At 37.6% G+C, this 13,847-nt stretch overlaps 1 protein-coding gene across 1 annotated transcript in view; it reads right to left on the reverse strand.

Moving 5' to 3' along the window:
• Positions 1–5,560, reverse strand: part of LOC138041582 (ATP-citrate synthase-like) — a 35,518-nt gene extending 29,958 nt beyond the window's left edge. The window contains exons 1-4 of the mRNA XM_068887327.1: positions 5,268–5,560; positions 742–864; positions 520–582; positions 235–333 (exon numbers count right to left, since the gene is read on the reverse strand). Coding sequence (XP_068743428.1) covers positions 235–333; positions 520–582; positions 742–864; positions 5,268–5,420 — 438 coding nt within the window. The 5' untranslated portion in view covers positions 5,421–5,560. The remainder of the gene's footprint in view (positions 1–234; positions 334–519; positions 583–741; positions 865–5,267) is intronic.
• Positions 5,561–13,847: the final 8,287 nt, after the last annotated feature.

Consider the following 13,847-nt stretch of genomic DNA (forward strand, 5'->3'; position numbering starts at 1 on the left):
GGAGTGCATGCGTTAACAACAACTAGGTCCCTTTTTGTGCGAGTGTGATACTTCTAGATTTTACTCTGTCTAATGCCAGACAATTAATTTTTACTCATCAGTGGGGCTCAACTCGGGCATGATAGGGTTAATTTAACTGGAAATTGGCAAAAAAAGGTTACATATTATTTTAGCCGCATATTAATAAAAGATTCTTGTAAAACAATTTGACAGTTTTAATTCATTTCTCCTCACTTTGCTGTCCACATCTCCGATTTCCACTCCTCCTTCATGATGAAATAAAATGACATCACAGTCTCGCTGGGCATAAATGCATAGGTAAAACTCTTCATTCTAAAATGAATGTAAAGAACATGTTTTACTTATCAAATTACACGTACCTAGTTTATGGTTTCAGGAATGCAAAATTTGGTTCATAAAATCAGTGTAGATCTATTCCAAACTACTTAGTAATATTATTGAAAGGCCATACATTGTATTTAAGAACTTATAGCAGTTTCAAACAACATTACATTGTACCTGTTGATGTTGTATGAATGGTTCAATGATAAATCTCTTCAACTGTCCAGTTGCAGCTCCAACCTATCCATAAAAATAAATAATTTAACCAGTGACATAAACCAGTTGAGACTATAATCATCACACACCAACCCCTCCCCACCAAAAATATTATGCAATACCAACCCATCCCTCTACAGACAAAGACTAAGGAGAAACATTGACTCACAAAAAAAAAATTACCTTCATATCCTTTCTGATTCTCTCAGTGATCCATTCTTTAGCTTGATCCCCATTTACATTCACTTGAATCAATCCAAGCTTTCCTCGCCGCTTGATCAGCTGATCTGGCTTTACTACAAGTTTCTTGGTAAAGTATAAAAGGTGTTTATTGCTAAAACAGTTGCTTACCATTACATGAAACATTTTCAACAAAGGGACCAGATGGCATAGCTGATTTTACACGTAAATATTCCAATCTTTAAGTTTTTTTTCAAAGGGGTTGCAACGTTTTGTACAGTGGATATTTTTATTAATTTAACCAGCACTCAGTCAAGCGTCCACTGACTTACAGGGTGTACGTGACCTAATAAAATCTCATTAACTTAATCCATTGACTCCTAGGAGGGAGACTTAACAGATTTTACTCTGTCTAACGACAGACAATTAATTACTTGTCTGCTGGGGCATCTTAGGCGGCGGGTCTAATTTGCAGGTCGCAGGTTGCAGGTCGCGGGTTGCAGGTCATTGTTCCACCAATACAGAAAGTATCCTAAACATTCTTAAAAGCTAACCTTAGTAATTAGGCCTAAACAAAAGTTTTTAGGCCTAAGGTTAGCTTTTATGAATGTTTAGGATACTTCCTGTATTAGTGAAACAATGACCTGCAACCCGCGACCTGCAACCTGCGACCTGCAAATTGGACCCGCCGCGTCTTAGGATGCCTGAGGGGTGAATGGGTTCAAATGGAGAGGATGAATTCACGCGGCATAAGCCATTTTTAGGTAAGTATAATTTGCAAAAGTTAAAATCAAGGTTGGGAGGGAAATGGAAAGAAAATAATTATTAGTAGTATATAATTATTAAAACAGTGGATGGTGTTAAAGGCATACTCTGATTGGCTACTCAAACTCCAAATATCCTTTGCTATTCACCTCCAAGCAACTTGTGAGGGATTTGAGCCCGAAAATGTTGAAATCGTTGCATGAAAAAAAGACTTAAAATTGTGTTTTCGTGCTATGTTATCTCACTGTTCTAGTATATACTAAAATAACCATCACCTCAGTGTCGGTGGCTAGAGGTGGATATTTACCTTGCTGCGAATATCCACCACTAGCTACCTCCACTTTGGTGAATGGTTGTTAAATAAATTCTGAATTAATTCACTGAAATGATGACAACACTGAAATACACAACGAAATTAGACAAATCTGCAGCACAAAAAACAAAGAGAAAAAATTAATAAAAAACACAAGCTTTAACCAAGATCTCTAACATGCACATTTAAGAAATACATGCATTTACATGTATATAAAAATGAAAAATAAGACAAGAGCGTGAAGTAAATTAGCTTTGCTATCAGATTTAGGAACAGGTGGTTTTCATGTTGTCATCGCTAACATGTTGGTGGAAGAAAACAAAAGATCTCTCATCAAGCTCCTTTCATTTGACCACCAGCAGTTGTAGATAATAAAATTATCGTTATCTGTGTTTATTTAATATTTATTTATATACATTATTTATACAGAAATTCCAGTTCAGCATGGCTGGTTTAAATGGAGATCTGTGTGCCTCTAGAGATTGGTTACAAACCACCTATATGAATCAGAGTGTCGTCTTCAAAGTAGTCATCCGCATAGATCTAACAGACATTTTAACAACAAAGACAACTCTTGACAACGAAAATCTTAGTAAATTCTTTTTATTTGTAAATTAAGGGTCATGCCCAGGCTAACCTTATATGTGTACACAGCCCAAAAAGCCAAACATTTTTTGAGAACCAAGCAAAATTTGAGACGAACATGTGATTCTAAAAACCCTTTTTTTCACTTTGAAAGGGAAGCCTTTCACTGCAATATAAAATTAAGTGTAGAGAAGTCCAACTTCAAAATTTCAAATTTTTTAAAACAGGCCTATACTGAATACGGTAGTTCTTGATTATTATGGATGTTTGACTTCTTAGATTTAAACTTAGGCATGAACATGAGTTCAACCCAATGATGGTAAAAGGACAACAGATATTCCTTAATTATTGTTTGATCAGCCTTTTGCATGTACTTCTTGTTGTTAAAATACATGTAGTTACACACTCAACCCAGTGCTTCTTTTTTGTTATGTTGGTCCTTGCTGCTACAATTCTGTTCACAAAATTTACTTCCATCAAAAAATGGAAAACTTCAAGCAAGGAAATCAGTGGTCATGTTGTGGTTCAAATAGTTTCCTGGTTTAATTTTTTTTCAGCCTGCTTAGCAAGTATTTCCATGGGGTTTCACAGAGGAAAAGGACCAAGGTGCGGGCTTTCAATGTTTTGACCAAGCAAAAAATGGGTCGAGAGCAGAAAATGAAGAGAAGGAGGACAGGAGAGAAGGGAAAGAAACACTTGCCCGCAAACCCCAATAAACATGAGGATCTAATTGGTGCACAGCCTTATGAGATGTTGATAGCTGTTGTCAATTTTTTGTCTAAAGCCGTGTTCACACTCAACGTTACATATGATCAACAGAAGTCACATCTGCGAAAATTGAAATACAATAGGGAGACAAAATGGCACCGTTTCGCGTGGCTGCCACAATCATCATCACCATGCTTGAGGCAAGATAGCTTCACTCCAAAAAGCGATTAGAAGTTTCATCTGCTCATACCACCATGTGTTTGCCATTCTGTTCAATTACGCACTGTAATTACTTCAAACAACCCCCTTGAGGTTGTTTGAAGTAATTATAATCCAGTTATAATCAGGGACTGTAATTAGTTGATGTGAGCCCATTTCATATTTAATTTGATTATAATTCAATCACAATGGAGACCTAATGTGAACACGGCTTAAGATGGTAATTAAAATTAAAGGCAAAATGATTTGCCTTTGCACAAAAGGCTGTCAAACGCTTTACTCATTCAATGCCTCAAATGACCACTTTAATGGACTTTTATTATTTGATCTTATTTGCCTATTTCTTTGAATAAACTATGCAGTATTGTTACTCACATCCCAACCTACTGAATTAAAATATGAAACAAATCCAATTTTCCAACCTTGCCACAATATCTTTGATTTTTACCGAACAAGAACTCTTAAATAGTCCGACATCTCGCAAGAAACTTGATTTTTCAGGCCTTTCTCCACTTCTAGCATCAGATCAAGAAGTCCACGGATGGTACCAATTGGACGTTCCTTGCCAGTCTCGATCCGCGAGTATAATTACCTCCATAACATTCTTTCCTTTCAGATGGCCTGAACAAATTTTCTGTCGATTGCCGATACTCTCACATACGTTCAGCAATATCATATTTTTCAGTTTGGAAATGGGCTCTGCATACTCTGCACTTATCGCTTGGTTTGTCCCGCTTTTACAACATTTACTTAGAGATCGGTAGTTTCACGGCAAACACACAAGCAGTGCCATGTTTGTTTTTCAAATTAGCAATATACTAAATTTTACTTTCCTTGACAAGTTCTTCTTTATTGGTCTTTTTTTCTGAGACATTCTAGACTGGTGTGTGCTCAAGTGTGAAATTGTGAAAAGACATAATTTATTCAGAATGCTGTAGTTTGGGGGCAAGCGTTTCCTTCCCTCCTCTCCCCGCTCCCCCCTTTCTTCATTTTTTGCTCGGTCAAAACATAGGAAAGAACCCCACGGAAGCTCTTGCTACAAAGGCTAAATTTTTTTAAAACCAGTTCAGTTTTGGTTTTCCTTTGTTTCAGATTGTGATCATGTTTTAGTTTAGTTTAGTTTACCAGTTTCAGCACTTGGCCTCCTTCAATTTGACTATTGTCTATTTTTGCTGTTTTTGTGGTCTCATCGATCAGTAGTCCATTCAGAAGATATGCCAAGCTGACCACATTGCTGAAGGAAAGGCCAGCCACAACACTGGGAACTACATGCCCCATGATTGCATTAGACAAAGCAAATCAAAATTGAACTGGTTTGAAGAATTTCAAACCAAAGAAAATTTTGAGCCACAAAAGTTACAAGTATTATAAACCAACTTAGCCCATTAAAAAATTATTTTTCTCTCTTTCTTTCCATTGAATTTCAATGTCACCAAGAATCATTGTGGTTTTCCCAAGACAACCGACTTATGCTGAGATCTAATAAGTTAACAGGTTGAAAATTTATGGGTATTCATAAAAGGCTGATGATATAAAGGCAAAACTTTAACATGATTTAGCAGGTCCAGTTAACTCAACGTAAGAAATTACTGACGTTCAAATATTAAAAGATCAATAATATATAATTATTTCATAATGTGTGCTTCTTTTAAATGCGGAAGGAAATTAGTCAGGCATTTAAACTCAGGTGATCGCGTTGACTTTCAATATTAATGTTTACGTTTGAATTTAAAAATCCAAATATGAATTTCAAATAAACGTTGAAAATATCGTTTTAGACACGACGATTGCACGTGCATCAATTTATTTTGTGAATTAAATTTCCCAATCGTGCCACTTCCCAATCAAGCTTAAAAAATCAAAGTTCCTCTCGACGTTTAGAAACAAGCTGCTAAACACCAATGGAAGCGCTTATTTGCCCAAACAGATCTAAGCTTACCTCCGTTGAAATCCACGGATTTCTCCTCAATACATCGTCCCAGTTGAAATCACTTACAACAACTGCAAACTTATTTTTAACGTAATTGATATTTGGCAGCCATTTTGTGAGTAAAGATTTTCCGTCAGCTTCGAAGATCGCCTTCGCCGACATATTTAAACCACGAACCGTGTGAATCGAGGAGAGAACGCTCTAAGCCTCCTGTTCAACGGACGATATGAGAAAATCAACGATTTCACAAGAATATTTCAACTTGCTACACTGTGCGACAAAAAAATTGAATGATAAACAATGCGCAGACATAAAGCCTCCTTTCCATGAGGGATGGCGTGACAATGACCTGACAGCCACGTGGAAATGAAAACTGTTTGACGTGGCGAAAGCGTGCATACTCAAGAGAATACAAAAGTGACCACGCTTTTTAATCCCTAATTTATTTTAAGCAATTGTTTAAAAAATTAAGATGGATCTTTCGTAACTATGTTTGTGTTTTTGCAAATGCACTTAATTTTGTTTGCTTAACGGATGGTGTCATATGAGAAAAAATCTCACGTGCTGAAAATGAAAAATAGGTGCATGAGGCATGTGACTGAACTTCAAACAAGACTCGTTTGCCGTTCCCTGAAGGCCAGCAGGGGTGCACATTCATCATTTGGTTTATTTCATTAACTTGCCAGTCAAGCTGGCAGAGCGCCACGACAGCTTGCGCCAATTACTGTGGACCCTTTTTTCACCCTCCCAACCCTGATACGCAACAGAAGACAGACCACAAGACCGGGAACTACGTGCCCTACTCTTAGCGACAGGTGTGTGGGTTCTTTTACGTCCCACAGGATTATTAACATTGAAGGGTTGTGAGACGGGACCTCCGGCTTATCGTCCTTATCCGAGAAGACTTGAAAGTCTAACCATTTTCAGATGTAGTTACAAAGGCAGCACTTTCTCCTCAGTTATTTAAAGACCATGAGTGCTGGTCCGGCCGGAATTGAACTCGCGACCTCCCGCGTGACAGGCGTGACGGTTTCTATGTGGACGTCTCCTGAGGGGCTCCCCGTCTGTCGTTAAACAGAGTATTAAGTCTGTAAGTGCTGCTCTGTGGACGTATAAAGGATAAAGGCTTTCCTTAATTGCCAACGAGGAAGTCGAGCGAAGACGCGAGGCTTGCGAGGCGGCTGGCTTAATGCCGCGCGAAGTATTGCAGCAAGCAGAAAAATTCTCGGGGCCCGGTTGTTCAAAAGCCGATTATCGCTAATCCCAGATTAAAAATTAACCAAGGAGTTTATTACTCCACTACTAAAAGCTGTTCAGCGTTGATATTTGGCAAAACTTTACGTTAGAAGAAGTCAATCTTGAAAAACAAAAATAAGCAAAACAACCTTTCACCAAAAAGTTGAAAACATGAAACAAAAGTTTACGCTAATCCTGGATTAAGCTAATCGGCTTTCGAACAACCGGCCCTGTAATGTAAGGCTACGTAGTGTAATGTAAGATTCCTGGAGATTTTAGACCAATGAAAGCGCGTGTTTTGATGTGTGATGTCATTAGACAAACTTGCATGACGCGTCCGACTATTGATGATCTTGTGCTCGGAGATCAGTGCAAAACACATTTTTCCCATTTCCCTGATCATTGTGTTGTGTACAGTTGCTTTGAGTGTTCTTTAATATTTTTTTTCGAACCATCGCGTTCTATATTGAGTGAACGAGCTCAAAACTAAACCGGCGTACGTGTTCTTATCGGCCGCTGTTGTCAATTTCGGATTTCGGCCCGCGAGTAGAGCACTTTGTTTTTACTGGGTTGCCAGTATGGCAAACTCAGTCGGAATCTGTCTTTAATTTCGTCGTTTTTTATTTTTCGTGTTTTTTTTTTCCGTGTTGGTAAAAGTCTTGCCTGTCACTCCCCTGCTAAGTGGTGTCTTTGTGCATAGAGCCTTTTGCGCGTATTTCTTAGGATCAAGAGGGGAGTGGGAAATGCGTAGATTTCTCTGGTAGACACAGTAGAACGATTAACTTAACCGGCAATGGCGTCGAAAGTCATGTAACGCGAAAGGCGTTTTAGTGGATCTTTGAACAAAATTTACTCTTATGAAGCTCAATAATGGCAAGCGAATTGGATACTGAACAAGACAGGCGGTCGAATGTTAAAAGCGACGAGTAATGGACTTCGACAACAATCTGTCGCCCGTCGAGCCGTATTCAAAGTGAGCTGTCTCCCTAAAATTTTGCCAAGTGTGGTGTTTTGTACAACACTGAAACCAAATGAACAGTTCTCTGGTAAGTCAGTATGGGTTCAACAAAGACAGAGAAGGAATCCATATAGTGGATCTGTTATCTCAGTTGTCTCTCTATTTGTATTTACCTGTTCTCAACTCTGCACAGTCTTCCGGTATAACAATTGGAAATTTCACTAATAAGTCATTGACGTGAATGCCGTTTTAGTGGATCTTTAAACAAAATATACCCTCATGGAGCTCAAGAATGGATCGTCAATTGGATGAGCAAGACAGCGCTAAAAAAATATATGGATTTTAAGCGACGAGTAATGGTCTTCGACAACAATTTCATTTTTCGCCTTTGGATATCAAGTGAGCTTTGTTTCTAATATTTTACTAGCTTGGTATTATATAAAACACGGAAATCAAATAGCAATTTTTTTATGGATTTAACAAATTAACATTGAGGGAATCGAACGCCTACAAGAATGCATCACAGTGTTTACTCAAGTCGCATCTTAGTTATGTGACAATTTACATTTACCGGTATTTTGTACTCAACTGAGTCAACTCTGCAAAGGTGTAAAATATTTGGAAATGTGACAGTGAAGAATTAGTTGAATGAAAGTTGTTGTCGCTTTTGTGCTTCATTATGTACGGTCAAGGTTCCGAGTCGAAAAGGGTTTGATGTGAACTGTCAAAAATGTATTTAATTGCATCTCTTGTTTGCACGCACGCAATTGAAATAGGAAGGTTTTTTTGCCTCTAATAGTAAATATATTGTTTAATTCGATTAATTTTTCGCTGGAAAAGGATTTTCCCGAGAAATTTCCAGCCTTTGTGAACTTTAATATCATATTGTGTAATTTTCGAGCTTAACAAATTTGCATACGTGTGTTGAAATGTGATACGGGAGCATTTTTGTGTCATAGTGTAACGAAAATAAACAGGTCTGTTGGGAGCTTGCTTGAGTTTCAACAAAATGACCCCCAAAATCGGCAAAAAAACGTGACACTGATGAATAATAAAGTAGCTGCTATCCCCAAAACGATGGAATTACCTGGCGATAAATAACCTCGTCTTGGAGAGTAAAGTTTTGACTGTTAACCTGAAGAGTTGGGCGATTGTGATCTTTGTGTTGAATTCGCACATTTCTCGTCAAACTTTATAACACTTGAAAGAACAAGAAAACTAACAAAAACAAAAACACGGTATCGGTGTCAAATGATGATTTGACACAGATGCTTCACTGTTTCGCGAGTAAACACGCCGCGGTAACTTCATCACGGCGCCCGCTGAATCCGATGTCACTTTCGATTTTGCGCTTTTACTTGTGCAGCCAAAAGTACAATAGCAAAAATCTCCCAAAATGTTTGTCGCTGATCGTAACTTTTTATATTCGGGGTTAAAAATTAAAGTTCATGTCATAAATGTTGTTGCTGATGGCAAAGTATTTTATTATCGATCGACCTTCCAGAAAACTTCCTTCTGCTCTTCCCAAAAACTTTGTATCGCAATTTATTTACTTTTGCATTAATATTTGTTTCGCATAAAGCAAGCTAACAAAATCAGTTCTTTGCTTGGTCCGCATTTGTTAGCGTTAAAATAGAATTTTCGGTCCAATGCTTTTGTTTTGCGGGGTATATTGTTTTGGTCTCCCATCAAGATACTAACTCCGCCGAAGAGAGTTAACTTCAGCGAACTTTAGTATAACAAAGCTGTCAGATGCTCAGAGGGCACGCTTAAACTTGTGGTGAAAAGAATTTGTGAGGGAACTTGAAAATTATCAACATGTCAGCCCAGAAGCCAATGTTTCTCGCTTCTCTTTTATTTGTTATTCTTCAGAGACTGGAATGCTGTATTTGAATACCACACAATTCAGTGCCTTCTGATTTTCTGTAACACGTACCACAGGCAACCCAGTGTATGCTTCACGGAAGCATCTCGTTCGTTTTCTAACCATTGAGTCGTAAACAATTTAATTTAATTTTCAAAGAAAATATGTTGTCTGCAAAGTACAAAATTAAACGATCAATTTGACTTGTAATTCATGGCTGCATCTTGCAAAACTTAAACATTCTACAAGTGAAACAACTTTCATGTGCGTGAGAGTTTGACTGGCCCGTCACATGCTCCACGCTGAAAAGTCTGAAAACGCTTTGGCGATTTTTTACATGGCACTGATTTTATTCAACTTAATTATTGTATATTCCTGTTAAAATTACGGGCGTTCAAAAATTACAGCAGTACTTTCCATATTTAAATTTGCAAAACACGTTGACACCTACATTGTCGTTGGAGATACAAAGTGTGCAATTTCTATTATTGTATTAAGTTGAGTTGCAGTACTTTCGAATAAAAAAATTACAACTTCTGTTGGGTGTTTTGGAACTCTGATACAAATCTGTAAACTATGTATTATATTGAATGTTTCGTTGGCACTTAGCGATAGCTACTACTAGTTGATAATCGGTAGATTTGCTGGAACTGATGACGTCGAAAATCGAAATGAGAAATCTGAGCTTTGCCAAGCACCAAAGCCTGAAATTGTCGAAATTACATTTCATTTTTAAGAAAATTACGACATTTTTTAATTTATAAGATATGTTTCGATGTTACGAACATCATCGTGAGTTACAGAATATTTGACAAACCGTTAGGACTATATAACAACTAGGCGAAACATGCATAATTAATTATGATTAAGTGACAAAAATAGATTACATATTTGAGTGAGATACAAGGTGTTTGAAAGTATATAAAGCTATAATATAAAGCCTAAAGCCACTTAAGCTTTATCCTGTAACTGACTATGATGTTCGTAACATCGAAAAATGTAAATTTAAAAATGTCGTAATCTTCTTAAAAATCACATTTCATTTCAGATAAAATGATTAGCGCCAGAACTTGGTAAACTTGGTTAAGACATATACTGACTCCTCTTCAAATCTTCTCTTCACAAAGAATGGACTTTTTTGCCATCTTTTCCTTGTGATCAGACAGCAGCGGTGTCCGCGGATCATTATTTAGCTGCAGTAGCTTATACCGCAGTAGCTATCCAGTCTGTGAACAATTCAGCGACCTTACAGGAAGATCTATGAAAGCTTGAAAGATGGTCCGCAGAAAAATGGCAGATGGAGCTGAACACTGAGAAAAGCAAAATCCTGCGTGTAACCAGAAAACGTACCCCAGTGATCTTTGATTACAGTCTCTAAGGAAAATTAAGGAGGAAAAGGAATAGAATGGCCAAGATGTACATGTTTCATAATGGTCTTGCTGATAGATATGCACCAGTATCTCGTTCCAAGAATTCCAAGTGCGCACAAGTCGTTACATCTACATAATTCGGCATATATAGTTGCTTCGTCTTCAACAAACTACCACAAATTCTCATTCTTTTCAAGATCTATAAAAGAATGGAACAGCCTGCCGCAAAGCATGGTTGAGTTGCCACCCTTGGCCTCTTGGTCCGATTGGCTAATCAGTTTTAAAACCAAGAAATGTCTTTTTTCTCATGTTTTAGGGAAATTCCATTGTTTTATGGAAATCCTGATCACTTGGAAGAATCATCTTTATAGATGGAGCCTAGTAATGGCAGAAGAAGAAGAAGTAATCGCACAGAAATAAACAAAAATTAAACTAGGACAAAGTGCTGAGTTATTGTTTTTTGCTCAGTTTTGCTGATTCAGGGCTTATGATGAAAGAGAGTTTAAATCTGGGCTGCATGGTCTCAAACACTGTTGCCTTGTCGGATTTTATTTCGAGTCACTTTTCAGTTACGTTAGGGATAACAATCATTGACAATTTTTTGGGTGTCAATTGAAATTGCGACCATGATTATGTCGAGGATAAGACCTGAGACCGGAGAAGTGAAAAAAGGCCACAAAGGAAGAATGCTCAAAACAAGGGGTGCCTGGTTAATTGATGAGTCAAAAACTGTTTTTACATATGCAGTCGAAAATCCCTTGGATGCTTACAGGTTTTCAAAATTTAAATACAGGTTCTTCATCAGTCACTACCAATTAAGTCTGTTTCAAGTCTCCTTAAACAGTTGGGGGGCGTGAGTTGCATAATTTCTTCTCCACCACCCCGACAGAAATAAAGCAGTGTACACAAAAATTCCCTATGTGGATCAACTGATTTTTCTCACCATTTACTAAATTAACACCTCGGTCACATTCGCGCTAGAACCTTGCTTGCTTGGCCAATATTTGTTTACCTAGCACATTCATAGCTCGTCACAGGTGTGACCGACCAAACATGCGCCGCGATGCTTCTTTGCTTAAAAAAGAGGAGGAGTTGCTTAAAACTTCACAGCTCAGCTCAGCTCAGCTCATCTCAGCTCAAGAGCGCTCTGCAGTGCTCTTGAACTGTGCTAGGTAAACAATTCACGAAAGCTGACCAATAAGGAAGAGGGTGGTAATTTGACAGCTTGATCTCTCGTAATCAAGTTTTGATTAAAGGTGCAGTTGTCTTACGGACGTGTGAATCATATTTGTACTCGAATATGTTCAGGACGCCTTCGCCAGATGACGCTTCCAGGCCATCGCCCATTCCGAACAAGCAAAGCAAGCTACCAATTCTTAACTTATCCATCGCCGGTTAATTGCGCCACCTTCTACGCCTCCACGAAAATTCGTCGAAGGTTTTGCTCAAAACATTTCTTGTAATCCTGCTCAGGCAACTGTTCCAGGAACAGTTGTACGGTTAGACGAAAGAGCTTCGCCTTTCTCATCAGCAGAAACGATTGAAACTAGTCTGGGAAAAAGTTCATCCATTTGCAACGAATGCGCGACTCGAACCGAAGTCTTTTAAGCGCGAAAGTGACCGCGGAAAAGACTCCTGGTGTGTTGCGCAATTTTGCAGAGATAAATATTTGCATATTTCTTGTCGTTTTATGTCAATCAATTTCATTAGTTCCCAGTCCGTACAGTTGTATTTTTAAATTTAAATTTATCTGTAACTGAATAATAATCACTTTTGATGATGTATGTTGTAACATACGAAACGTTAAGTTTAAGTTCAAGCAAATGTTTGTAACCGCTGTTTGCGTTTTATTTTTACCTAAAAGATGGTTTTGGTTGAGAAACGCAAGGAGAGTTTGTACACCTCGTTACTGAAACAAAGAAAATTTAAACGTTTTATGGTTACTGAAAAACTTGTTAGCTTTTGTTAATTTATGATTATCATAATTAGCTTTATTCCTACATGTAACTTATAGTTTTTCTTCTTCCGAGTAGTCTTCTTGGCTTTTAACACTGCCTTCCATATCCAAATGAAAACATCTCGAGCTCTCAGTTTAAAAACATGGGGATTTAAGAGATTTCTGTTTAATGGCTTGTACATTTTTAACGATGTCTCGAATGAATATTTGGACATTTTAAAAAATCCCCTTTCCCGTTCTCTCTTCTTTTATTTTTAAGGATCTGGCCTCTGTAACACTCATATCGTTATGCCGCGTCGGCTAAAGAAATGTGAAAGCGCGCAGACCCAAACTGATTAATTTGACCATGGCTGTAGCTTTTCGAAAACGAGTTTGAATGTTGCAACTCACGAAGGCAGTAAGTTTTTTGTGAAAATGTGTTCTAGTATGTAATTACTGAATTAAAGGACAACATCATTGAACTGGTAAGAAATTCACTTAACCTACTTTCATGCCTGATGAGTTTGCCACTTGAGGGACACTTCTTTTCAAAAGTCATATTTGCTTCTTGTTCCATTTTATTCAGGATCTACCTTGGTAGTTGATTATTGCACTGAAAAAATACAACGGGAAAAAAAGAATCAATTCCTTGTCAGATTACTTTCGTTCGGCAGATAAAGGTTTTCTTGCAACTGAAACCTGTTTTCCAAATTAGTGCAAAGCACCTGCCACGAAGAAGTAATGTTTGAACAAGACACTATGTGACGCCCTTCTGTTTAATTTCTCCTTTATCTCCAGAACACGCACTCCTGAAAATAAGCGACCGAAACAAAATGTAAGAAAATATGCTTAAAATCTTCTCAATGGGTAAAAATGAAACGAAATAAATCCACAAATGACGACAAGCTTCTTAATTTTAAAGAAGTAAAACCACTGTTGTATATCTTATTAACGCAAGTGTGTTCTTTTTCCAAAGCATTATTCTTCTACAAATATCAGAAGATTATATAGATGTGAAACTCTTTTTTTTACACTGTTTAATGAACATAGGAAAGGAAACAGGGAATTTTGGATCATTCTTTGTTTGACAACAGAGAAATTTACCAGAAAATTGACCTTACACGGTGTTATCAGTACACAAATACACAATGCTTAGCGAGAACCAATCAGAACACGTGTCAACTTGAACATGTGCAAAACACATTTATCTTTCTCTAAGCGCATA

Source organism: Montipora capricornis, chromosome 1 (assembly GCF_036669925.1).
Source record: "Montipora capricornis isolate CH-2021 chromosome 1, ASM3666992v2, whole genome shotgun sequence".
Taxonomy (NCBI): domain Eukaryota; kingdom Metazoa; phylum Cnidaria; class Anthozoa; order Scleractinia; family Acroporidae; genus Montipora; species Montipora capricornis.